This window comes from Pleurodeles waltl, chromosome 11, assembly GCF_031143425.1.
Source record: "Pleurodeles waltl isolate 20211129_DDA chromosome 11, aPleWal1.hap1.20221129, whole genome shotgun sequence".
Taxonomy (NCBI): Eukaryota; Metazoa; Chordata; class Amphibia; order Caudata; family Salamandridae; genus Pleurodeles; species Pleurodeles waltl.
The window spans coordinates 953,071,297-953,099,272 of record NC_090450.1 but is presented as its reverse complement, the minus strand read 5'-3'; the positions used below and the strand labels follow the sequence as shown (position 1 = coordinate 953,099,272).

At 49.8% G+C, this 27,976-nt stretch overlaps 1 protein-coding gene across 4 annotated transcripts in view; it reads right to left on the bottom strand.

Annotated features, from left to right (window-relative positions):
* LOC138266405 (solute carrier family 2, facilitated glucose transporter member 9-like) overlaps positions 1-27,976 on the bottom strand; it is a 473,687-nt gene that overhangs the window by 117,438 nt on the left and 328,273 nt on the right. For all 4 annotated transcript variants that reach the window (XM_069215176.1, XM_069215174.1, XM_069215175.1 and 1 more), the window contains one exon: positions 25,208-25,309. In XM_069215176.1, coding sequence (XP_069071277.1) covers positions 25,208-25,309 — 102 coding nt within the window. The remainder of the gene's footprint in view (positions 1-25,207; positions 25,310-27,976) is intronic.

Genomic DNA, 27,976 nt, shown 5'->3' with positions numbered 1-27,976 from the left:
AGATTAGAACTCTGTACTAGGCATATTGTATAGCTCTAGGTATGGAGTAGTCTTTCCTGTGGAAAGCACCAGGTTACATAGTGATAAGGCAATTGCAAGTATTTATCCCCACCGCTGCACCACCAATGTAGGAGGCTGGCCTGGTTTGTAGTGGGTACCTATGGTACTTACACCTTATACCAGGTCCAATTATCCCTTATTAGTGAAATGTAGGCAGTGTCTAGAAGCCAGGCTCTCTAGAGGTAGCTGTAGCTGAGCAGCCAAGGCTTATCTAGGAGACATGCAAAGCTCATGCAATACCACTGTAGTCACACAGTACTCACACACATGACAGAAAATATTCAGTGTAGGAAAATGCCACTGTTGGCATGGTCCCCCCCAACTTTTTGCCTAGTTTTGATGCCAGCTTTGATTGGAAGTGAGCTGGGACCCTGCTAACTAGGCCCCAGCACCAGTGTTCTTTCCCTAAAACTGTACCTTTGTTTCCACAATTGGCACAGCCCTGGCACACAGTTAAGTCCCTTGTAAAAGGTACCCCTGGAACCAAGGGCCCTGAGGCCAGGGAAGGTCCCTAAGGGCTGCAGCATCTATTAAGCCACCCTCAGGGACCCTTCACTCAGTACATGCACACTGCTTTGCGGCTTGTGTGGGTTAGTGGGGGGAAATTACGCAGTTGACATGGCACTCCCCTCAGAGTGCCATGCCCACAAACCATTGCATGTGGCAAGGGTAAGTCACCCTCTAGCAGGCCTTACAGCCCTAAGGCCGGGTGCACTATACTACAGGTGAGGGCATAGCTGCATGGCCACTATTCCCCTACAGTGTCTAAGTCAATTCTTAGACATTGTAAGTGCAGGGTAGCCATACTGAGTATATGGTCTGGGAGTTTGTCATTATGAACTCCACTGCACCATAATGGATACACTGAATCATGAGAACATCTCAGCACAATAAACCCACACTGATGCCAGTGTGGGATTTATTGAAAAATGCATCCAAAGGGCATCTTAGAGATGCCCCCTGTATGTTAGTCCAATTGCTAGTGTAAGGCTGACCAGCCTATGCCAGCCTGCCACTGCCAGACGAGTTCTGACCACATGGGGTGAGTGCCTTTGTGCACTCTGTGGTCAAAAACAAAGCCTGTCCTGGGTGGAGGTGCTTCACACCTCCCCCTGCAGGAACTGTAACACCTGGAGGGGAGCCTCAAAGGCTCAAGCCTGGTGATACAGTGCCCCAGGACACTCCAGCCAGTGGAGATGCCTGCCCCCCTCATAAGCCCCCACTTTTGGCGGCAAGTCCAGAGGGAGAATGAGAAAAACAAGGAGGAGTCATCCCCTCAGCCAGGTGCACCCCTAAGGTGTCAGAGCTGAAGTGACCCCCTCCTTGAGAAATTATCCATTTTGCTCTGGAGGATTATGACCAATAGGGATAGGGATGTGCCCCCATCCCCAGAGGGAGTGGGCACAAGGAGGGTGTAGCCACCCTCAGGGACAGTAGCCATTGGCTACTGCCCCTTGACCCTAACACACCCCTAAAGTATGTATTTAGGGGCGACCCTGAACCCAGCACTTGAGATTCCTGATGACCTTAAGAAAGAAGAAGGGCTGCTGAGCTGAAACCCCCACAGAGAAGAGAAGGAGACACCAACTGATTCTGCCCCAGCCCTACCGGCCCGCCTCCTGCTTCAAAAAGCTGCAAGAAAAGAAGCAATGCGTTCTGCAGGGCCACCGACCCCTGAAAAGCCTCCAGGGGACTGCCTGCAAAACTGAGGACCAAGAAACTCCCGTGGACAGCAGACCAGTCCAAAAAGAAGACAAAGAAACCATATTTAAAGGGACTCTCACCTCGCTCCAGAAGCGTGAGTCTAACTACTCTGCAACCAATACCCTCGGCCCGTGTCCAGAGAAACCAACTAGCCAGAGAGGATCCCCAGGCGACTCCGACGATGTGTCCACCCTGGGTTGGCCCCTCTACACCCCCACAATGACGCCTGCAGAGGGAATCCCGAGGACCCCCTGCCCGCGACTGCCCCGGACAAAGATATCCGTTGCCTGGAGAAGCACTGCACCCGCAGCCCCCAGGCCCGAGAGAAACCAAACACTGGTGCAGCAACAACCAGCAGGTGGCCCTCATCCTTGCCCAGTAGGTGGCTTGCCCGAGAGGCACCCCTGTGCCCTGCCTGTAGCTCCTAAGTGACCCCCGGGCCCCTCCATAGAGTTCTATTGAGAACCCAACGCCCTGTTTGCACACTGCACGCAGCTGCCCCCGTGCCACTTAGGGTGTGGTTTTAGTGCCTACTTGGGGCCCCTCCAGTACTTCTACAAACCCCCCTGGTCTGCGCTCTGACACCGTGGGTACTTACCTGCAAGCAGACCGGAACCGGAGTACTCCCTGTCTCCACAGGGGCCCACGTTATTTTGGCTCCTGTTTGACCTCTGCACCTAAACGGCCTTGTGTTGCTGGTGTTGGATGTTTGGGGTTATCTTGAACCCCCAAAGGTGAGCTACCTATGCCCCAGAGATTGAACCCGTACGTTTTTTACTAACCTCAAAAGCTGTACATTACTGACCTCCCCCAGGAACTATTGAAAATTGCAGTGTCCACTTTTAAATTAGCTTTTTGCCATCTTAAAGAAAACTGTGTACATTTTTGATTCCATTCAAAGTTCTAAGCATTACTGTGTAAAGTACTTTTTAAATGTACTTACCTGCTAAATGATTCTTGTGGTTCTTGAAATAAAAGAATATTATCTATATAAAAACCTATTGGTCTGGAGTTAAGTCATTGAGCGTGCATTTTCACTTATTGCTTGTGTGTACAACAAATGCTTAACACTACCCTCTGATAAACCTAACTGCTCGACCACACTACCACAAATAGAGCATTAATAGTATCTATTATTGCCTCTGTCAATCCTCTTAGGGAACCCCTGGACTCCGTGCACACTATGGTGGTCATTACAACCCTGGCAGTCGGTGTTAAAGCGGCGGTAAGAACGCCAACAGGCCAGCTGTAAATATTTAGCAATTACGACTGTGGCGGAAACCGCCAACAAAGACAGCCACTTTAACACTCCGACCGCCACGGCGGGGTACAAACAAACAGCCTGGCGGTCACTGCCAACAGACAGGCGGAGGACAATGTACCGCCCACAGTATCACAACCTACCAATCTGCCACTTTTTCCAGGGCAGATTCACTGCGGATAGAAACACGGCGGAAACAGGATTCCCAAGGGAAAACGCTCACCTCTACACACTCCACGAGGAACCAGGACACCATGGACCCGGAACTCCAAATTCTCCCTGCGATAGTCTTCCTGCTCCTATACCAGGAGCACGAACGCCGGCGGCGAAGACCACGGTGAGTACTGCACCTACGACACAGGGGAGCGGGGAGGGAAAAAACAGGGACACGCAACACACAACACGCAACACGCAACACCCCACCCTCACCCACGACAACACACACACTAATACATATTGATACATCACAGTTACACCCCCCCAAGCCCACTGGAAGAATGCAAAGACAATAGAAAATAAGTGTAACCATTGTAATATATTAAAATCAAGTAGGCAAAAATATATATATACACCATTAACAAAATATACACCAAGCATAGTAGTCCAGGTACTGCTCCAATTAAGTCTGTGGAACACTGGGCCCACACGGTATGGGCGAGGCCCACACAAGATCCCCGACCATGACGGAGAGAACACTGCAGGGGCATCAGAGAGCAAGAAAACAGGCACTTCAGGGGGAGGAAAAGGGGGGGGCACCTCAGCCGCTTGAGTGCACGACGCCAAATCCACGAGAAGGCCCCATGCCCACTATTCCATCCTGGGGAGTGCAAAGCCACAGTCTCTCAAGTCTCTACAGTGGTGGGTTGCCTACTGCCATATCCTGGGGAGTGCAAAGCCACAGTCTCTCAAGTCTCTACAGTGGGTGGGTTGCCCACTGCCATATCCTGGGGAGTGCAATGCCACAGTCTCTCAAGTCTCTACAGTGGGTGGGATGCCCACTGTCATATCCTGGGGAGTGCAAAGCCACAGTCTCTCAAGTCTCTACAGTGGGTGGGTTGCCCACTGTTCCATCGTGGAGAGTGCAACGCCACAGTCTCTCAAGTCTCTACAGTGGGTAGGTTGCCCACTGTTCCATCCTGGGGAGTGCAAAGCCACATTCTCTCAAGTCTCTACAGTGGGTGGGTTGTCCACTGTTCCATCCTGGGGAGTACAAAGCCACAGTCTCTCAAGTCTCTACAGTGGGTGGGTTGCCCACTGCCATATCCTGGGGGGTGCAAAGCCACAGTCTCTCAAGTCTCTACAGTGGGTGGGTTGCCCACTGCCATATCCTGGGGAGTGCAAAGCCACAGTCTCTCAAGTCTCTACAGTGGGTGGGTGGGTTGCCCACTGTTCCATCCTGGGGAGTGCAAAGCCACAGTCTCTCAAGTCTCTACAGTGGGTGGGTTGCCCACTGTTCCATCCTGGGGAGTGAAAAGCCACAATCTCTCAAGTCTCTACAGTGGGTGGGTTGCCCACTGTTCCATCCTGGGGAGTGCAAAGCTACAGTCTCTCAAGTGGATAACAGTCTCCACTGGTTCTGGAGGGGGCATGGTGCCCAGAGTGCTTCATCCTGCTAAGGACAGAGGTAGTGGATGGATCTCTCCACTGGTTCTGGAGGGGGCATGGTGCCCAGAGTGCTTCATCCTGCTAAGGACAGAGGTAGTGGATGGATCTCTCCACTGGTTCTGGAGGGGGCATGGTGCCCAGAGTGCTTCATTCTGCCTGTGACGGACTCAGTAGAGTCAGTGCCCTTGGCGCTCATGGGCCAGCGGTGCTTGAGATGGCGGTTCCCTGTTCAGTGGCGCTTGAGACGGCGGTGCCCTGTTCAGCGGTGCTTGAGACGGCGGTGCCCTGTTCAGCGGGGCTTGGAGCGGTGGGCTCCTTTGCAGTGACTCAGCTGCTGGCGGTCCTTCATGGCCCAGCGGGGCTTGTGCTGGCGGTCCTCTCTGTCCCAGCGGGGCATGTGCTGGCGGTCCTCTCTAGCCCAGCGGGGCTTGTGCTGGCGGTCTTCTCTGTCCCAGCGGGGATGACGGCTGTGGCCTCCTGGGCAGCAGGGCTGGTGCTGGCGGTGGCCTCCTGTGCAGCAGGGCTGGTGCTGTCGGTGGCCTCCTGGGCAGCTGGGCTGGTGCCGGCGGTGGCCTCCTGGGCAGCAGGGTTAGTGCTGGCGGAGGCCTCCTGGGCAGCAGGGCTGGTGGCAGTGGCCTCCTGGGCAGCGGGGATGATGGCGGTCTTCTCCGCCGTGCTGCTCTTCCCAGACTTGCTGAGTTTCTTGTGCCCCTTCCCCACCTTGGAAGGTGTTGCAGCTGACTCCACACTCCCACCTGTACCCCTGGGAGTGGCTTTGGTGGCTGGAATCTTCCCCCTCTCCCGCCGGGCACTGGCCAACTTCTGATGCTTGACAGGTGGGGGACTGTCTGTGCTGTGGCTCCGTGCCACACTGGCTGCCCTGGTGGCCGGTGCACTCCAGATTCCGGTGACTACAGGCACCACTGGTCCCGGAGATGTTGTGGCTGAGGTGCTAGTTCGGGACCTAGGAGACGGATGGGGTGGGGGAGGTGTGGGAAAGCGGTCAAGGTTGGACAGAAAAAGATTTTGGGACACACTGGGACGGGTAGCTGGAGGGGGTTTGGGAGTGGAGGAAGAGGTTGTGGTTGTAGGAGGTGTTCGTTTGCTGACTTTGGGTGAAGGTGCATGCACTGGAGGCTGTCGTGAGGTGGATGGCTGTTGGGTGGGTGTGTGCCTGCGTTTGTGTATCTTGGGAGGTGCCGTCACAGACACACTGGGAGAGGACACGGGGATGTGTGAATGGTAGTGGGGGTGGTGACTGCACGTGAGTGGGATGTGGTGGTGGGTGTGCTGGTGATGGCAGTATTGGCTGTAGAGGTAGTGCATGCAGGTGTGAGTGTAGACGAGACTGGGAGGGGGAGGGAGGAGGGAGACGAGGAGGAGGGGGACACAGTGGAGGCAGTGGATGTTGGTGTGTCTGCATGGGTATGATGCTTGCGTGAGTGCCTGTAGGATATGTGGTGCTTATGTTTGCCTGAGCTTCCCTTGTGTGTTGACGTGTGTGCATGCTGGTCTAGAGGTGCGCTTGGGATAGGCTGGGGTACAGGGGATTGGATCTGGGTGGAAAAAGTTGGAGGGGGGAGACTAGAGACAGGGACAATGGCTGCCATCAGTGCTGAGGCCAGAGACTGAAAAGCTCGCTGAGGGGCCGCCTGACCAGAATGAATGCCCTCCAGGAATGCATTGGTTTGTTGCAACTGCCTTTCTACACCCTGGATGGCATTCAAAATGGTAGACTGCCCAACAGTGAGGGACCTGAGGAGGTCAATGGCCTCCTCACTGAGGGCAGCAGGGGTGACTGGGGCAGGGCCTGAGGTGCCTGGGGCGAAGGTGATGCCCACCCTTCCGGGTGAGCGGGCACGGGTCAAAGGCTGAGGGGCTGCTGGGAGGGCGGTGCTGGAAGGGGGGGTGGCGGCTGTACCTGTAGATGGGGGGGGCACAGATGTTACCGCCACCACAAGGGAGCTCCCATCAGAGGACGAGTCCGTGACACTGGTCTCAGCTCCTGTCCCCACCGTGGAGCTCCCCTCGCCCTCCGTCCCACTGGTGGAGTCCGATTCCATAGTGTGGCCCTCCATGGCCATGTGGGATGCAGCCCCCTCATGCTCCGGTGCCACTGCTCCTCCGCCTGATGATGCTAATGCACACAAGAACAGGGAGGCCACAAAAAGGGGGGGGGAACGACAGAAGAAAGACATGTTGAGTGCATGTATTACCGCTACCGTTGGGGGACACGACAGACACACAAGCCCACTGCACTACGCCGCACTCTTGGGCTCCACAGTTCAATTCCTGGGAAATGTCCTACTAGGCTATGGACGACATCTGCACAAATGGATGACACAGGGGCATGACTAGTTGTAGGTGGCACTCTACAGAGGTGCGGTGGGGTGCCACATGGCCTGCCTTACGGAGGGACCTTGCCTACGGAACTCGCCCTGGCCTAGGGAATCCCACAGCCCACCTCCCCCACCCAGACCCCTCCACTGCGCGCTAAATCAGCATAATGAGAGTGTACTCACCCCCTTGTGGCTGCTGTGATGCCCTCAAGCACCCATCCAACTCCGGGTACGCCACTGCCAGGATCCTGAACATCAGGGGGGTCATGGTGCGATGGGCACCCCTCCCACATTGGGAGGCCATCCCCAGCTGAGCCTCCGCCATCTTCTTGCTCCAGCAGCGAATGTCCTCCCATCTTTTATGGCAGTGGGTGCTCCGTCTGTGGTAAACCCCCAGGGTACGGACGTCCTTGGCGATGGCACTCCGAATATATTTTTTCTGGTGGGCGCTGACCTACATGAGTTGTACAGGGGGAAGAGAAACGTATTACCAACTGCACCGTCAAAGTGATTGGCCCCCATCCCTACCCTTGGCATGTGGCACATGCATTCACCGTCGTTTCATGCACGCCGCACTCTCCCCCCTTCCTTCTTAGATACACCCCTCTCCACACAGGCATAGCCCATACAGCATGCTCCCAGTGTACTTACCTGTTTGTCTGGAGGACCGTAGAGTAGCGTGTACTGGGGGAGGACCCCATCCACAAGTTTCTCCAACTCCTCCGATGTGAAGGCAGGGGCCCTTTCCCCAGACACTTGAGCCATTGTCTCTTCCAGACCGAGGTCACAGCAGCACTTGCAGTGTAGGTCCTCTCCTGTTCAAGGTCAGGTATCGAGTGATTGAACAGATAGAAAATGGCGGTCACGTCCACGGCGGTGCGTACCGTCACCGCCGGCGTACATCATCATTGGCTCCTGGGACCCATAGGGTCCAATTTTAACCAATGCAGCATTGCGGCGCGGTCTTCGACCGCCTACCGCGACGGTGTACAACGCCAGTGCAGTTACCTCAAATCCCATTGTCCCACTATACAGGTCAGGCAGCTGCCATTTCAGGGGCCCGCGTGGCTTCATTTTCAACTGCGTCACACATACCTAGGCCTAGACTCAACACACATACAGGCCACTTTTTAGATTTTGATTGGTTTTCTGTGTAAGCTGTGGGTACATACCTCTGAGTTGTTTGACTCTGTGCTCGCTGTTGTCCTTCATAGGCCCGGTCCGCTGGGACATGTGAGGAGATGGCGGCATCCTCCGGTGTACCGACCGTTGGTGGACCTGTCGACAATGGAGGAAAGACATGTGATAATCACATACAGGCTTGACCGTGGCACAATCCAGGAACTGTGTACCCAGTTGGAGCCGGACCTGATGTCAGCTATCTGCCATCCTACAGGAATCCCCTCTCAAGTGCAGATGCTGTCAGTGCTCCATTTCCTTGCAAGTGGGTCATTTCAAACAACAGTGGCCATAGCATCAGGGATGTCCCAGCCCATGTTTTCCAACGTGTTGTCCAGAGTGTTGTCTGCCCTGCTGAAACACATGCGGAGCTACATCGTTTTCCCTCAGGTGGAGGATTTGCCTACAGTGAAAGGGGACTTCTATGCCCTGGAACATATCCCCAACATCATAGGTGCCATTGATGGGACACATGTGGCTTTGGTTCCCCCCCCCCTTACAGGAGTGAACAGGTGTACAGAAACCAGAAGAGCTATCATTCGATGAATGTACAGATGGTATGTTTGGCCGACCAGTACATCTCCCATGTGAATGCCAAGTTCCCTGGCTCAGTGCATGACGCCTACATCCTGCGGAATAGCAGCATCCCTTATGTGATGGGTCAACTCCAGAGGCACCGTGTGTTGCTATTAGGTGAGCACCTGGAAGCTAGTCAGTGGGAACGGTTGTGTGGGTCTGGGGATATCCCTCCAGGTTAGTGTGTGTCTAACAGTTGTCCTTCGCCATTTGCAGGTGGCTCTGGTTACCCCATCCTGTCAATGGTTCTGACCCCAGTGAGGAATCCCAGGACAAGGGCAGAGGAACGCTACAATGAGGCCCATGGGCGAACTAGGAGGGTGATCGAGCGGACCTTCAGCCTCCTGAAGGCCACGTTCAGGTGCCTCCATATGAAAGGTGGATCCCTATTCTACTCACCAAAGAAGGTGTGCCAGATCATCGTGGCCTGCTGTATGCTTCACAACTTGACTTTGCGAAGACAGGTGCCTTTTCTGCAGGAGGATGGTCCAGATGGCGGTGTTGTTGCAGCTGTGGAGCCTGTGGACAGTGAAGACGAGGAAGCAGAGGAAGAAGACATGGACAACAGGGACTCAGTGATCCAGCAATATTTCCAGTGAAACACAGATAAGAATACAAACCTGCCTACTACATGTACTTAAACACTACTACCTCTCTACTGTCTGTCGTTTTCACCCAGTGTATGGTCACTGAGTTGTCACTTTCCCTTACAATTTCACAGATCTGGGTCCCACAGTGTGACATCTGCTTTGATTCCTCATGGACTATAGCTGTGTGACATAGGTATGTTGACATTACAAATAAAAGAGCTTTTTGCCACAGTAATTGCTAATACAGTATTCTGAAATCACAGACTGACTCCAGATTGTTTTGTGCTTTAAGGGTGTTTATTTTAGTGCTCAAAATTGGAGGGGGTAGCAAAATGGTGAGGGGTGATGGCGGGGGAATGTCTATGGCAGAGTCCAGTCTATTAGTCTCACAGGTGCATTGCCCAAATGGGCATAGGAAGTGGAGCTGGGGCAGTTTAAGGATGGGCAAGGTGACAAAGTGGGACAGTAGGATGACAATCAGGGTGGTCTCATTTCTTGGCGGGGGTCTTGGCATCGTTCTCTGCCTTGTTCCTGGATCTCAGGGACCGTTTGCGAGGTGGTTCTCCCTCTGCAGGGGGTGGGGTGCTGATGTGGTGGTCCTGTGGCGGTGCCTCCTGTCCACTAGCGCCGGCAGAGGTGGTGGGCAGTTCATCGTCAAGGCTAGTGTCAGGAGCCCCTTGTAGTGCCACAGTGTCCCTCCTGGTGTTGAGTACTTCCTTCAGCACCCCTACGATGGTGCCCAGGGTGGAATTGATGGTTCTGAGTTCCTCCCTGAAGCCCATATACTGTTCCTCCTGCAGGTGCTGGGTCTCCTGAAACTTGGCCAATACCGTTGCCATCGTCTCCTGGGAGTGGTGGTAGGCTCCCATGATGGAGGAGAGGGCCTCGTGGAGAGTGAGTTCCCTGGGCCTGTCTGCCCCCTGTCGCACAGCAGCCCTCCCAGTTCCCCTGTGTTCCTGGGCCTCCGTCCCCTGGACCGTGTGCCCACTACCACTGCCCCCAGGTCCCTGTTGTTGTTGGGGTGGTGGGTTAGCCTGGGTTCCCTGTAGTGGTGGGCACACTGCTGATTGACATGTCCTGGAGACTGAGGTATGGGCCCGCTGGGTGGGTGCTGTGCTGATGTTTCTAGAGGGGGGAAGCTCTTTGGTGGCCTGTGACTGGGTGTGGGGAACCGACTCTCCCGAGGTCCCCGATGGGCCGGGCTGGTCATCTAGATCCAGTTGGACAGAGGTGCTGTCATCACTGGGCCTCTTAGGTTGGTGGTGTGGACATGTGTGGACCCTCCTGTCCGGTGACGTTGGGTAGGGGTCCTGCAGGGGTATAAAAGGATGTTTATTACATCTGTGTGTGGCATGGCGTGCAATGGGTGAGTGACCGTGTACCCCAGTGCTTGCATTCCTGTGTGGGACCTTGTGTGATGATGGTTTAGGGGGGTGTATGGGTATGTGCAGTGGGCATGCTTTAGTGATTGGTGTCCATGCTTTGTTGTTGCATGCAGGGCTTGGTGTTAGGATGTGTGGTTTGTGATGTTGGGACATTTGTGAGGAGTTGGAGTGATGGGGGTGAGGTCTAGGGTGGGGGTATGTGCTGGCATACAGGTAGGGTGGGGATGTAATAGCTAAGATTTGACTTACCAGAGTCCATTCCTCTACCTACTCCTGCGAGGCCCTCAGGATGCAGAATCGCCAAGACCTGCTCCTCCCGTGTTGTTAGTTGTGGGGGAGGAGGTGGGGGTCCGCCGCCAGTCCGCTGAACCGCCAGGTGGTGTCTTGAGACCACGGAACGCACCTTCCCCAGTAGGTCGTTCCACCTCTTCCTGATGTCCTCCCGATTTCTTGGGTGCTGTCCCACTACGTTGACCCTGTCCACTATTCTTTGCCATAGCTCCATCTTCCTTGCAATTGAAGTGTGCTGCACCTGTGATCCGAATAACTGTGGCTCTACCCGGACGATTTCCTCCACCATGACCCTGAGCTCCTCCTCCGAGAACCTGGGGTGTCTTTGCCGTGCCATGGGGTGGTGTAGGTGATGTGTGGGGTGGTGTGTGGGGTGATAAGTGTGCTGATATGTAGTAGTGTGTAGTGTGAGGTGCGTGGAAGTTATGTGGGTGATGGTGTTGTGCGCCTGTGGATGCTAGTATTGTTGATGGGGGTGTCTCTCTCTGGCCTTCGTTCGTGATTTTTGGTCGTAGGGGTTTGTGGGTGATGTGGGTGTGTGTTTTATATTGTATTAGGTGTGTGGGAGTGGTGTGTGTATGTGTATCAGGTGTGTGTATTTTGAATTGTCCAATGTGGCTGTGTTTTGTAGATGTGTGTGTATTTTGAGCGCAGCGGTGTGTACCGCCAATGGAATACCGCGGTTGAAAGACGTGGTCGTGATAGTGTGGGCGTATTTCTGTTGGCGTGACGGTGGAGGTTTTGTTTTCGCCAGTTTATCACTGACCTTTGGTGTGGCGGACTTGTGTGAGTGTCTGAATTTTGGCGGATTCCGTGCTGTGGGTCATAATGGCTGTGGCGGTTTTCCAGCGGCCGCGGCAGTGTGTTGGCGGTGTTCTGCACAGCGGTATGCAGCTTTTACCGCCAATGTTGTACTGACCGCCTATATCTCATTTTGATATAGTATATACAGAGCCAGCTTCCTACACTCAGTGTTCCAAAAAATCACAATAGTTAGAAATGGGCATGGGGGAACACAAACCATATACTAAGATGCTAAGAAGTAGGTGCACAAGCATGGGAGGGGTAGCCTCGCAGAGCCTCCGGAAATGCTTTGAAGGGCACAGATGGTGCCCTCCTTGCATAATCCAGTCTACACCGGTTCAGGGACCCCTAGTCCCTGCTCTGGCTCAAAACTTGACAAAGGAAAGGGGAGTGACCACACCCCTGACCATCGCCACCCCAGGGGTGGTGCTCAGAGCTCCTCCAGAGGATCACTGGGTTTTGCCATCTTGGATTCCAAGTTGTCAGGGAACTCTGGGAGCATCTGAGTGTCCAGTGCCAGCAGGTGACATCAGAGCCCTCCCCTGATAAGTGCTTACCTCTGTAGCTGACCAATCCTCCTTTCGCGGCTATTTAGGTTCTCTCTCTTGGGTGGTTCTTCAGATTCGGATTGCAAGACTCCAGCAGGAACCCTCTGCATCCTTTACTTCACCTTCTTACCGAAGAAACTGCATCTGGACCCTCCAGGAACTCTACAAAGTGCAACAAAGAAGCAAAGATGACATTGTATCTTCAACTCCTGCCAGCAACTGCAACTGTTCCCAGGTCGTGCATCCTCTGAGGACTGCCTGTCTTCAACCTGCACCAGAAGAACAAAGGAATCTCCCTTGAAGTGAAGGAGTCACTTCCCTGCTTCAGCAGGAACTCCTCTGCAGCAATGACGGGTGGCTTGGCTCCCCTCTCCTGACTAAGTGCATAGATACAGCATCACAGGTGGTGGACTGGAGTGGTCCCGATGGTCCTGACATCCTACTGTCCAACTTTGGTGGAGGTAAGAGCTTGCCTCCTCATGCAAGACAGTACTCTCGTGCACCACATGTTTTGCAGTTGCCAAGGCTTGTTGGCATCCTTCCACGCAGTTCTTAGTGCACCCTGCTGCTCCAGCCCCCACCACTCCTTCCTGTGATGCAAAGCTTCCTGAGTGGTTCCCCGGCGGCGTGGGATCCCTTTGTGGAGTGCTGCATGGGCCTCCTTTTGCACCTTCTTTGTCCCTGTGCTGTGGGACTCCTGGGTACACTGCCTAGTCTTCTGAGGGCTCTCTGAGTTGCTTAGAGCCCTCTCTGACTCCCCCTCCTGGGTAGGGTCCACTATGTCCCTCCTGGTCGCAGGCAGTGCCATTTTCTGCAAACCGTGAGCTTTGCGTGTGCCAACACTTGCTGGCGGAATCCAGCAACGCAAACCAAACTGCAATCATCCATCCGGCGTGGGGCATCATCTGCACCAACCAGGAACCCGCATACATCTTCTGCAGTACTGATTGTTGTTCTTCACCGGTGGTTCTTCTTTTGCAACTTTATCCGGGTTAGCAGGGGCTCCGGTTCTCCCTGAACTCTTCAGTGCTTCTTGGACTTGGTCCCCTTCTTCCACAGGTCTTCAGTTCCAGAAATCCATAATTGGTGTCTTGCAGTCTCTTCTGGTTCTTTCATAATCTTCTTTCTCGTGTTCTTGTGTGTTCTAGGAAAGTTCTGTGATTTACTCCTGCTTTCCTGGGCTCTGGGGTGGGTTCTATTACTTACCTTTGGTATTTTCTAATACGCCCAGCGGCCCAATACACATTACACTTGCCTAGGTGGGAAACCGACTTTCGCACTCCACTTTCTTTGTATATGGTTTGTGTTCCCCCAGGCCCATTTCTAACTATAGTGATTTTCACTATTTGCACTGTTTTCTAATTGTTTTTATAGCTATTTCTGCATACTAGTGTATATAATTTGTGTATTACTTACCTCCTAAGGGAGTTTAGTCTCTACAGTATTTTTGGCATTTTTGTCACCAAAATAAAGGACCTTTATTTTTGTAACACTAAGGGGGTCATTACAACCCTGGCGGACGGTGTTCAAGGTGTGGTAATACCGCAAACAGGCCGGCGGACAAAAAAAGGGAATTATGACCGTGGCGGAAACCGCCAACGTAGACACCCACTTTAACACACCGCCCACCACGGCGGTACAGACAAGCGGCGCGGCGGTCACCGGCAACAGACAGGCGGAAGACAATGTACCGCCCACAGTATCACAACCCGCCAATCTGCCACCTTTTCCGGGGCGGATTCACCGTGGATAAAAACACGGCGGAAACAGCTTTTGCAATGGGAAAACCAGGACCAGGGCAGAGGAACGCTACAATGAGGCCCATGGGCGGACTAGGAGGGTGATCGAACGCACCTTCGGCTTCCTGAAGGCCAGGTTCAGGTGCCTCCATTTGACAGGGGGTTCCCTATTCTACTCACCGAAGAAGGTGTGCCAGATCATCATCGCCTGCTCGATGCTTCACACTCTTGCTTTGCGACGCCAGGTGCCTTTTCTGCAGGAGGATGGTCCAGATGGCGGTGTTGTGGCAGCTGTGGAGCCTGTGGAGCCTGTGGACAGTGATGAGGAGGAAGCTGAGGAAGAAGACATAGGCAACAGGGAGTCAGTCATATAGCAATATTTCCAGTGACACACAGGTGAGAACATTTATTTTTTACCATTACATTCACTTTCACACTTCTACCTCTATCATGTCTGTCATTCCATAGCACTATTTGGTCACTGAGTTAGGTATGTTGGCTTTACAATTGAAAACGCACTTTGACACTGTCATTGATAATACAAATTTACCAAATCACAGAATGACTCCAGATTGTTTTGTGGTTCAAGGGTGTTTATTTAAGTGCTCAAAAATGGAGGGGGGGGTGTCAAATGGTGATGGGGGACGGTGGAGGAATGTCCATGGCAGAGTCTAGTCTATTGGTCACACAGGTGCACTGCCCATATGGGCATAGGAAGTGGAGCTGGGGCAGTTAAAGTATAGACAGGGTAACAAAGTGGGACAGTGGGAGGACAATCAGGGTGGTCTCATTTCCTGGCTGGGGTCTTGCCATCTTGCTCTGTCCTGTTCCTGGATCTCAGGGACCACTTGCGTGGTGGTTGTCCGTCTGCAGGGGGTGGGGTGCTGGTGTGGTGGTCCTGTGGCGGGGCGTCCTGTCCACTAGCACCGGCGGAGGTGGTGGGCAGTTCATCGTCCATGCTAGTGTCAGGGGCCCCTTGGAGTGCCACGCTGTCCCTCATGGTCTTTTGTATGTCCTTCAGCACCCCTATGATGGTGCCCAGGGCGGAGCTGATGGTTCTGAGTTCCTCCCTGAACCCCAAATACTGCTCCTCCCGCAGGCGCTGGGTCTCCTGAAACTTGGCCAGGACCGTCGCCATCGTCTCCTGGGAGTGGTGGTATGCTCCCATGATGGAGGAGAGGGCCTCGTGGAGAGTGGGTTCCCTTGGCCTGTCCACCCCCTGTCGCACAGCAGCCCTCCCAGTTCCCCTGTGTTCCTGTGCCTCCGTCCCCTGGACCGTGTGCCCACTACCACTGCCCCCATGTCCCTGTTGTTGTTGGGGTGGTGGGTTATCCTGGGTTCCCTGTAGTGGTGGACACACCGTTGATTGATGTGTCCTGGGTATGGAGGTATGGGCCCTCTGGGTGGTTGCTGTGCTGGTGTTACCAGAGGGTGGAAGGTCAGTGTTGGGCTGTGCTTGTGCAAGGGGAACCGACTGTCCCGAGGCCCACGATGGTCCGGGCTGGTCATCAGGATCCAGTAGGGCAGAGCTGCTGTCGTCACTGTGGGCCTCTTCTGTGGGTGGAGTGGAGATGTCTGGACCCTCCGGTGTGGTGACGTTCCTTAGTGGTCCTGCAGGGATATGAGAGCATGATTATTGCATGTGTGTGTGTAATGGTGTGCAATGGGTGGGTGTGTGTGTACCCCAGTGCAAGCATTCCTGTGTGTGGGTTTGTGTGATGATGGTTAGGGGGTTGTTCTGGGTAAGTGCAGTGAGCATGCTTTGGTGAGGGGTGACCATACTTAGTTGTGTCATGCAGGGCTTGGTGTTGGGATGAGTGGTTTGTGTTATTAGTACATTAGTGAGGGTTTGGGGTGATAGGGGAGGGGGTGAGGGTGGGGGTGTGTGATAGCATGCAGGTAGGGTGGGGGATATGATAGTTAAGATTTGACTTACCAGTGTCCATTCCTCCACCGACTCCTCCGAGGCCCTCTGGATGCATGATGGTCAAGACTTGCTCCTTCCATGTTGTTAGTTGTGGGGGAGGAGGTGGGTGTCCGCCGCCAGTCCGTTGTACCGCGATGTTGTGCCTGGAGACAACAGAACGCACCTTTCCCAGTAGGTCATTCCACCTTTTCCTGATGTCCTCCCGATTTCTTGGATTCTGTCCCACAGCGTTGACCCTATCCACGATTCTGCGCCATAGCTCCATCTTTCTGGCTATGGAGGTGTGCTGCGCCTGTGAGCTAAATAGCTGTGGCTCTACCCGTAGGATTTCTTCCACCATGACCCTGAGCTCCTCCTCGGAAAACCGGGGTGTCTTTGGCGTGACATGGGGTGGTGTGGGTGATGTGTGGGGTGGTGTAAGTGTTGATGTGTGTGGTGATGTGTAGTGATGTGTGGTGTTTTGTGCGTGGAATGTTGTATGGGTGATGGTGTTGTGTGCCTCTGTGTGATGGGGTTCTCAATTGCTGTGCTCTCTGTCTCTCTGGCCTTCGTTCGTGAATTATGGTTGTAGGTGTTTGTGGGTGATGTGGGTGTGTGTTTTATATTGAATTGGGTGTGTGGGAGTGGTGTTTGTATGTGTGTCAGGTGTGTGTATTTGGAATTGTCCAATGTGGCGGTGTTTTGGAGATGTGTGTGTATTTTGAGCGCGGCGGTGTGTACCGCCAGTGGAATACCGTGGTTGAAAGACCGCCGCGTGGATTTGTGTGTCATGATAGCATGGGCGTGTTTCTGTTGGCGTGACGGTGGAGGAATTGTTTTCGCCAGTTTAACAATGACCTTTGGTGTGGCGGAGTTGTGTCGGTGTCTGAATTTCGGCGGATTCCGAGATGTGTGTCATAATAGCTGTGGCGGGATTCCGTGGCCGCGGAGGTGTTTTGGCGGTCTTCTGCACGGCGGTAAGCGGCTTCTACCGCCCATGTTGTAATGAGGGCCTAAGTATTTTCTTTTATGTGTGTGAGTATTGTGTGATTACAGTGGTATTGCATGAGCTTTGCATGTCTCCTAGTTATGCCTTGGGCACTGATCCACACTACCCCTAGAGAGCCTGGCATGTAGACACTGACTACATTTCACTAATAAGGGATAACTGGACCTGGTATAAGGTGTAAGTACCTTAGGTACCCACTACAAACCAGGCCAGCCTCCTACACTGGACTGCTCTCTCTTCCGTATGCGTGGTAAAGGCATGCATGCTAAACGCATTCGTAGTAAATGCATATGCGTGGTAATGGCAGCGTGGGCAACGAATAGCATTACATTGACCGCGTTGTTTAGTGATGTTTCCCCTACTCTGGTCTGATCATTTTCTAATCAACTTGTCTCTCAATTTATATATAGCTCAGAAAAAAAACAGACCCGTCCATGACCTCTAAAAGACCATGAAGTAAAATTAGAGCTGCTTTCTTTTCAAGACATTTCATCCCCCCAGAGCTTGGTAAAGACATGTCACTTGGGGGCTAGTTAGAGAATTTCATTTCTGCCTTTTTTCAATTCTCTGGATAAGTGCTCTCCACACAACCCCTGCCCTCACTTCATCTTCGCCCGCTCAGCCCCTATACTTGGTCCTTATCTGACTGAAATTTTTTATCTCTCCCTAACTAATGGGGTATATACCAATATGTGGAACCACACTTATAACTTCTCAAATGACATTATTTGCCACAACACAGTGCATGGTAGAGTGGCAAGTTTTAGTTAGTGTTGTCTATTTAGGGGGTCATTCTGACCCTGGCGGCCGGTGGCCGCCAGGGCCACCGACCACGGGAGCACCGCCAACAGGCTGGCGTTGCTCCCGAGGGCATTCTGACCGCGGCGGTTCAGCCGCGGTCAGAAAGGGTAAACCGGCGGTCTCCTGCCGGTTTACCACTGCCCGTTGGAATCCTCCAAGGCGGCGCAGCTTGCTGCGCCGCCGAGGGGATTCTGACACCCCCTACCGCCATCCTGTTCCTGGCGGTTCGCCCGCCAGGAACAGGATGGCGGTAGGGGGTGTCGCGGGGCCCCTGGGGGCCCCTGCAGTGCCCATGCCAATGGCATGGGCACTGCAGGGGCCCCTGTAAGAGGGCCCCGCTTGTATTTCACTGTCTGCTTAGCAGACAGTGAAATATGCGACGGGTGCAGTAGCACCCGTCGCACCTTCCTACTCCGCCGGCTCGATTACGAGCCGGCTTCATCGTGGGAAGGACGGTTTCCCCTGGGCTGGCGGGCGGCCTTTTGGAGGCCGCCCGCCAGCCCAGGGGAAACCTCAAAATACCCACCGCGGTCTTCCGACCGCGGTACGGTATTTTGGCGGCTCCCGCCGGGCGCACAGTGACCGCGCCCGGCGGGAGTCAGAATGACCCCCTTAGTGAGCTGAAAAGAGAGTGTAACAAGGCCCAATACTAATAGTAATTTGAAGGTGGTGGAAAAATTGTAAATGAAAGTTCTAACGGTCACTTTGGAGTTTTTATAGTTTGTGTAGTTCAAACTTTGTTTGTTTTGGGAAAATAAGGTTTCCTAACTATAACTAAGCTTCAACCTTTCGTTTTTTCATTGAATGTCAGTGGGGGCTTTCATTAAAAATGTGTTTCAAATCCTAGAGCCCAGTGTCACAAGCAGAGAGATGTTGTGTGGAGTGTCATATAGTACAGTGGAGGAAAATGTTGTAAAGTCTATTGTCATAGAGGGGACTACTGTAGATTGGATGCAAGTGGAGTAGAGTACAGTCTAGTTGCACATAATACAGTGCAGTAACGTTTTATATAGTGTAGTGGCATGGTGTCTCATATAGTGGCTTGGAGCAGGGAGTTGTACAGTGGAATGGGGTGTTGAACAATAGAGTAGGATGTCGCAGACCATCATAGCGTGAAGTAGAACATTTAAGAGTGGAGTAGGATGAATTAGAGTGTCATAGAGTGGAGTATCGTCAAGGGGAGTGTCATAAAGTATAGTGGAGAAGATTGTTGTAGCGTGGAGTGTCATGTCATATTGTGGAGTGGCGTATCAGAGAGAAGTTGAGTGGCATTTCATTGAGTGTCATGCAGTGTAGTACAGTGGCACAGAGATGGATGGGCATAGAGTGGAGAAGAGTGGCATAGAGTTTAGTAGTGTTGTAGAGTGGAGGTGCATAAAGTGGAGTAGAGTGTTGGACAGTAGAGCAGCGTAGAGAGGAGTAGAGTACAGCAGCATCAAGTGGGATACAGTGTAGTAAAGTGTACTATAGTGGAGTGGAGTACACTGGAGCTGAGTAGTGTAGAGTGGAATAAAGTGTCAGAGTGGAGTGGAGTGGTGTCTCAGACTACAGTGGTGTGGAGTGCAACAGAGTGGAGAGGTGTAGCATACAGCTGAGTACACCGGAGTCGCAGATTACACACTAGAGTGTAGTGGGGTGCCGTACAGTATCAGAAAGAGATGTAGAATATAGTAGAGAAGAGTGTCATACTATCTAGTTGATTTTTGTAGAGTGAAGTAGTGTACAATACACTGTTGCAGAGTGTGGTACATTGGATCGGCATACAGTGTTAAAGAGTACAATGGCGTTGAATGGCTTGGAGTGATACACAGTGGAGTAGTGGAGTAGACGGGAGTACTGTGTCAAAGTACAGTGGAGTAAAGTGGTTGCAGTGGCATACAAAGAGTTGCGTAGAGTGTTGTGTAGTGGACTAGAGAATCGTAGAGTGTTGTACTGTGGCATCCTGTAAAGTATACTGTTGTACAGTGGAGTAAAGCGTCAGAGTGGCATACAGTGTAGTAGAGTATTGTAGAGTGGAGTTGCATAGAGTGCAGTAGTGTGTGAAACAGTGAAGCTGCATAGAGTGGATTGTAGTTAGGTAGCATAGAGTGAGGTAGTCTTCTACAGTGGAGTAGAGCCAAGTGGAGTGGTGTAATTTAGTGTGGAATAAAACACAATAACGTGCATTGGTGTGTTGTAGAGTAGAGTGGCGTGGAGTGCACTCACATAGCATAGGTAGTAAACTGCTATTAACTGGAGTAGGGTCTCATACAATAGAGTGAAGTGATGTGTCAAATCGAAAAGAATTTGTAGTACAGAGTTGGACTGTGGAGTGTAAGGTGATAGAGTGGAGTAGAATGTTGTTGAATCCCATGAAGTGTGGTAGACTTTTATAGACTGGAAGTATCTAGAGTGTAGAAGAGTGACATACAATGGAGCTTCGCAGAGTGGATTGGCGTAGCCTGTAGTGGCATACAGTGGATTACCATAAAGTGGAGTAGCATACAGTGGAATAGAGTGCAGTTGAATACTATACAGTGGAGTGTGGAAGAGTGGAGTGGCATAGAGTGGAATAGCATAGAGTGGAGTTGTGTACAGTGGAGTGGCATAGAGTGGATCAGAGTCCAGTAAATTTGTGTAGAATGTGGTGTCATACACTGAAGTGGCACAGCATAGAGCCGTGGAAAAAGTTATAATTTGGAGTGGCGACTCAAAGGGTACAGTAGAGTGCTGTGTTGTACAGTGCTGGAAACTGTCCTAGAGTGTTGTATAATAGAGTGGACATGCATAGAGCTGAGAGCAAATTCAGACAGTGGAAAGTGCAGGGATACAGTGCAGTAGAGTCCAGTAGTGTAACAGACTGTAGTAGAGTTTTGTAGAGTGGAGTTATATAGAGTGAAGGAGAGTATACTGGAGTGGCGTAGCTCACAGTGGAGTGGCATAAAATGGAGTAGCGTAGAGTGAAGTAGCATAGACTGGATTGGCATACAGCGGAGAAGTGTACAGTTAGTAGCATATAGTTTAGCAGCGTACAGTGGTGTGGTGTAAAGTGTAACAGCATATAGTGTTGTAGCGCACAGTGGAGTGGCGTACAGTAAAATGGTTTAGACTGGAGTGGTGTATTGTGGGGTGGGAGTAGATTGTAATAGCATACAGTGGATTTACGTACAGTGGAGTGGGGTAGACTGGAAAATCATAAAGTAGAGGGGCAAAAATTGAAGTTGTGTACAGTGTAATGGCGTGAAATGGAGTGCTGTAGGGTAGAAAAGAGAAGACTGCAGTACAGTGAGGTGGTGTAGAATATAATATCATACAGTGGAATAGCGTAGAATACCATAAGTTGGAGTGGCAGAGTGGAGTGGTGTAGATTGGAGTAGTGTACAGTAGAGTGGGGTAGAGTGTAATAGCATATAGTGGAGTGGCATAGAGTGGAGTGGCGTGCAATGGACTAGCATAAAATGAGTGGTGTAGAGTGGAGTGGTCGACACTGGAGTGGCAGAGCGGAGTGGCATATAGTGGAGGTGCATACAGTGGAATAGCGTGCTGTGGTGTACACTGGAATAGCGTATAGTGGAATAGCATAAAATGCAGCGGCATGCATGAAGTGTTGTAGACTGAAGTGGCGTACACTAGACTGGGGTAGAATGTGATAGCATACAGTGGAGTGGCATGCAGTGGTCTGGCATACATTGGAGTGGGGTCCAGTTGAGTAGCATAGAATGAAGTGGCATAGAGTAGAGTGCCCTACACTGCAGTGGCATAGAGTGGAGTAGCGTGCAGTGGAGTGGCATACAGTGGAGTAGCGTCCAGTGAAGTGTTGTAGAGTGGAGAGGCATACAGTGGAATAGACTAGAGTGGAGTGTCATACAGTAGAATGGTGTAGAGTGGAATAGTGTATAGTGCAGTAGCAGCCAGTGGAGAGGCATACAGTGGAGGAAGGTAGACTGGTGTGGTGTAGAGTGGTATTGCGTTCAGTGTACTAGTGTAGAGTGGAGTTTCATTCCATGGAGAGGTGTGGAGTGGAGTAGCATACAGTGAAATAGCGTATAGTAGAGTGGCTACAGTGGTGTGGCATACAGATGTATGTGAAAGCAGCAATTTATATTATGGAGTGCAGAGGAAGGCAAAACAGCGAATAGCACTACCTTGTGTTTCTCCAGATTTACCAATCAATGAAGGGCCAAGCATAGTGAGCAACACAAGGGTACCTCAATCCAATAATACAGCTAGGCCTTAGTTATATTTTGGGCCATGGTATAGCATGATATCTAATAACAATTATTATTTGTTTTTTTAATGGCCAGTTATCATGTCCTTCATTTGGTGGTTTGTGTAGCTCACTGTCACTTTTTCAGTTTTCTTTGCACAGGAGTAGATAAGGAAGATAGTTTTTGTTTGGCTTGTTGGGCACAGTTTTATTTTGTGAGCCAGACAATATGCAAGGAATCTTTATGTAGATTAAGTTGTATTCTATTCATTATGTATTTGTATATATGTGACCATAAATGGGTCTTTCAGTTGTTCATGTAGTAAATCTGAAACATTACATATGCAGTCTAGTTTATTCTTTAGGCTTGCTTGCTACTTTTAGTAGGATTGTGCTACATATCAAGGCCAAAGTTAATGAAAGGCAATCATTGTTATTGTTCTAAAAATTGGGATTACTATTTTTTTCCTAGTGGCCAATTGTCACATCCTCCAAACAGTAGTTTGTGTGGCTCACTGCTGAGTCAATGTTTCATTTTGTTGCATGGGGTGCTTGAGAATGATAATCTTTGTTTGGGTTTTTGGGACAGTTTTGTTTTTGTGAGTCAGACAGCATGCACTGTAATCATATGAAGAATATGACTTATTCTATTTGTTATGTATTTGTTTATAGGATTCCATTAGCATGTGACCATAAATGGGTCTTTCAGTTGTTCATGTAGTATCTCTTTACATATGCAGTCTGGTTTACTTTTTGGACTTACTTGCTACTTTACTAGTAGCAAGTATCTACTCCAAGATATCACGCTAAAAATCTCATAACATCTAATTTATTTACTCTACTTACCTGCAGTACCCCACAGACTCATCTGCACCCCCTAATATAGAACACTGCCAAATTTAATAAAACTTCAGCTGATGATATTTGTGCTATGCGAAATACAAAAGTCTATAAAAAAGGACTTTGGATTTGAAGCCTATTTTGGGGGCCACCCCTTTTTTCTTTGCAACCCTGTGGCCAAACGCCACAAAATGATCAGTTCTCCCAAAATTAAGCAGGTCTGCAAAATTTCACGCAGATTCATCAAATGGGTGCAAAGTTATAAAGGGACACCAATGTGAAAAAGCCTTATCTATCCCTGGTGACCCTAACCATAACTACAGAGTGCTACCTCTAGATAGATAGATAGATAGATAGATAGATAGATAGATAGATAGATAGATAGATAGATAGATAGATAGATAGATAGATAGATAGATAGAGCAACACATAAAGTGGTATGATAACGTTTACGAGGGTGGAGGACCTTTGTGAGAAGTTACACCAACAATTGTCTCTCAACATATCCATTAAACAAGCGCAGTTCTATGCAGCAAATTAGTGAGCCATGGTCCATCCTGTGATAAACAACAAACTCCATGATCAGTCCTACACAAAACATTTGTAACCGAAGCTCTAGTCTATCAGAGATGTTAATCGTTTATGATCAATTCTAGAGATGACATCACAAACTAGTCCAATCCTATCAAGTACTTCAATAATTTGTGCCAATGTAACATTCCTTGTAAAGTCTTATCCAGTGCTTGAAACCCACATCCCAGGGCATCACAACCCATCACACATTCTAGCCATTAGGAAAGTTATGGCATACCAAGGCCATTAATATAAACCCAACACTCAAACTATCCATGAGGTTGATAGCCAAAGCGCGATCTTAAGCAAGGCAAAACGAAGAATACCACACACTCCACTGAATTCAGGATATCTGTACCAATGAGTTATGCACTAATTAATTGAGAGACATTGGTGGCTTTCTTTTATGATCAGCATTAAAATACATTCACCTTTCTATGCTTGACATTAAACACAATATCTATTGCTATTTAGGCTGCCAGTAACCAATTAAAAAAAATGTCTAACACACTAAACCCCATGTTCTATTACATGTACAACATTAAATCTCGAAGCCCATCCTATCTAGCACACTAATATAACATGTCATTGAAGGCCCAAAACCATACCCATATGTCATCCAAAATAAGACATCAATGACCCATGCACTAGCCTATCTAGAACGTCAATAACATGCTCTATCCCAACCATAATATCAAAACCCATGCTCCATCCTATCAAGGATATGAATAGCCCATGCACCATCACAGAGGATCTATCCAGAGCACCAATAAACATGCCCCATCCTATCCTGAACATTAACAACTACTGGGCCATGTTACTCAGACCCTCAATAATTTATGACTGTTCTAACAAGAAAATTAAAGCCCTTGTCACACTTTAACCCAATCTCACACCCCAAGTTTTATTCAGCAAGTGCACTAACAGTACCTCCATGATAATATTCAGGGACTAGATCATATCTCCAATCAAGGACAACGGTAACCTATGTTCTGTGCTGTCCAGGAGTGAAGAAATCCATGTCCACCCTATTCACTACTTCTTCATCCAGGTATGCATATCTTACCAGGACAAAAATAGCCCATGCCTATAATTTCCTGGATATTACAGATGCACGTTCCATTCTACTGAAGGCATTAACACATGGTTCATTTTATACTGTAAATCTAAAGTCACATAATCATCTTTAAAAAGTTATAAATTGCCCATGCAGTCGAATCGCTCCTGACCAAGGGATCGTTTAAGAAGCGCTGTATCAAATTTGGGCCCGATTAGCCTTGAATGTTTCTAAAGGAGATCTTTATCTTGTGACTGGGGAGCACACATTTATGTGGCTTACAATTGGATATCCGGTTGAATTTATGATACAGCATTTATGTTTAGAGACCCTCATAATTTTACAAATTTCAGACTTTCTCACAGAAGGGATTCCATCTGAAGCACGTGACAAAACCACACACACTTCTGATATGTGAATGTATTGGATTTATTGCTGTACATTGTCCTGTCCCTTGTTTCTGCTTTATAACAACTAATAAATGAGAAAAGGCATGGAGACCTTTTCTCGAATCATCCCACAGAAAAGCCATATCTTCTCCTAAGTGTGGCATTGTCAATGTCCTTGGTCTACTGCAACCAGGACATTAGTGGTTCACTGTGGTTGCTTACCATATACCATTAGTAAACCAGATTACATTGTATTTGAGGTATCACTATGTCAGTGTTTCTTCGAAACTAGCATCTGTAGTCCTACCTCAATGCCCATGTCTCAATTGGCATTGCGTGATGGGAATGTTTTAGCCCTTTCTTACCTTCAGTGACAGGGTCACAGTGAGGAGTGCCAGTGTTGTAGCCATGAGTCCATATCCAATCAGCAGAATAGTTTTCAAGACAAACATGTCAGCTACCAAGGCCTGATGGAAGAGAAAATATGATGAGAGCTGTTATTAAGGACACTGGAAAATGCTTTGCTCTTCTTTTAAATCCCAGCATTAGTAATTAATTCAACACCACTAATTTTAAAACATGCAATATTAGAGGTGAAAGATTACACCATGTATGTCACGAGGGGTATCCTGAGATCACTAGGGACCTGGGATGTCAGTAAAGTACAAGAAACAATGATCCCTGTAGAAGTGAGGGATACCTTGTAATTTGAAAATATTATTTAAAAGTTAATAATCTATTGAAAGAGTAAATTAATTTTAAAAAATCACTAATTAAAAATAATAAAGTAAGTTCACTACTAGACCAATAAGGTGGACTAGCTTTAATATATTTAAGTTGTGACTTCACTTTGTAAATTTAACGTCTGATACACATATAGCTCAGAGAATGTGTGCATCACGTTTGCTTGAGCACTGAGCACGATTATCTCACCGCACTGCAATGCTTGTTTTAACTATTTATTGCAATTTACTTACTCTTTTAATTGATTATTAAATCTGAAGTCATATTTTTAAATTACATGGTACATGGTATTCCATGTAAGTAAAACCAGGGTCTGCGCAGACCCCCGGGTCCTGAGGACCCCCACCTCCCCGGGACAACATTAAAAGATATATGGAGGGGGGGGCTGCATGGACCCGCCTGGGCCCCAGGGACCACCACCTCCCTTGGGCCTTCATAATAAAAAAAACTTAGGGAGGCCTTGCAGACTCCCCTCATGGTCTGGGGACCACGGACTCCCCGTGATGATCAAGAAATACATGGGGGGTGCACAGGGCCCCAGTAACCCTCACCTCCCTGGGGCTACATAATAAAAAAACTTAGGGAGCCATGCAGACCTCCTCCAGTTCCTGGGGACCACAATCTTCCCAGGACATCATTTAAAAAAACATGGGGGGGCCACATAGACCCCTCCCCCTGGGCCCCAGGCACCACCACCTCCCCGGACTACATAATAAAAAAAAGTTAGTGGAGCCGTGCAGACGCCCCGGGGACCACCACCTCCCCGGGAAAACATTATAAAAAGTGTATAGCGGCACAGCACAGGCACCCCTCCCCCTCTGAGCTGCAAGGATCTCCACCTTCCAGGGGCTACATTTTAAAACAATGTGGGAGGGTGCCGCACAGAACCCCCAGCCCCTGGGGACCACCACCTCCCCAGGGCTATTTCTAAATTATTAATAGGGGGGGACAGAACGAGCCCCACACCCGGCCCTCAGGACCACCTCCCCGGGGCCAAATACATTTTTTTTAAAGGCAGGGGAGCCTTGCAGATGTTTCCAAGATTTAAAAAAAAAATACGTTTTAGCCCTGGAGGGGTCCCAGGTGGGCCTCTGGACCAAGGCTAGGGGTTCAGGGTATTCTTACCCTGCCCCCTTTTCTTTTTTTTGCATTTTTGTCTTTGGGACTCGGATGAAGCTGAGTCCCAAAATGGCAGCCAATACCTACTTACTGAAGTGTTGGCAGCCAATGAGCATGTGGACAGTTGGATTTGCAGAGCATTCACATCCCTGGATATCTATATTTTTTAACCATTAATATCTTAGGAATTACTTAACAGATTTACACCAAATCACAAAAGCACACTTTCTGCCAAATTTGGTGTCATTCCATCCAGCGGTTTGGGCTCTAGTCATGTTCACTATCCCTATGGGAAAATCCATGGGGAAAATATGTTTTGGGACTTGTTGAACCTGGCCCATTTTTGCAGGGTCATCCCCAATCTTTTTGCCTCCTTCCTCCTATTTTTTGGGGCCTGTGTTTCTTGGCTTTAGGACTCTGGGGACTTTACCACTGCTAACAGTGCTAAAGTGCATATGCTCTCTGTGTAAATTGTAATGGTGATTGGTTTATCCCTGATTGGCCTATTTGATTAACTAGTAAGTCCCTAGTAAAGTGCACTAGAGGTGCCTAAGGCCTGTAAATCGAATTCTACTAGTGGGCCTGCAGCACTGGTTGTGCTACCCACATGAGTGGGCCTGTAAACATGTCTTAGACCTGCCACTGCAGTGTCTGTGTGTGCAGTCTTGCACTGCCAATTCGACTTGGCAAGTGCACCCATTTGCCAGGCATAAACCTTCCCTTTTTATACATGTAAGGCGCCCCTAAGGTAGGCCCTAGGTAGCCCCATAGGCCGGGTGCAGTAAATGTTAAAGGTGGGACATGTACATATGCGTTTTACATGTCCTGATAGTGAAAACTATAAAATTCAGTTTTTACTGTTGCAGGGCCTATCTCTCTCATAGGTTAATATGGGGGCTGCCTTTAAATATTATTAAAGCGCAGATTCCCTTTGGGAGCAGATAGAAATTTAGAGTTTGGGATCTCTGAACTCACGATTTAAAAATACATCTTTTAGTGAAGTGTTTTTTTAGATTGTGTGTTTGAAAATGCCACTTTTAAAAAGTAGACATTTTCTTGCTTAAACCATTCCTTGACTCTGCATGTTTGTGGATTCCCTGTCTGGGCCAGTTTGACACTTGGGATGCTTGCACCTCTCCTCTAGACCGTAACACAAAGGGAGCTGGGGTGTAGCCTGCACATCCTGATCAGCCATCTGGGCTGAGGGAGGGAAGGAGTGGTCACTTACACCTGAAAGGCCTGTGGCTGCCCTCACACTATGTAGTCTCCAA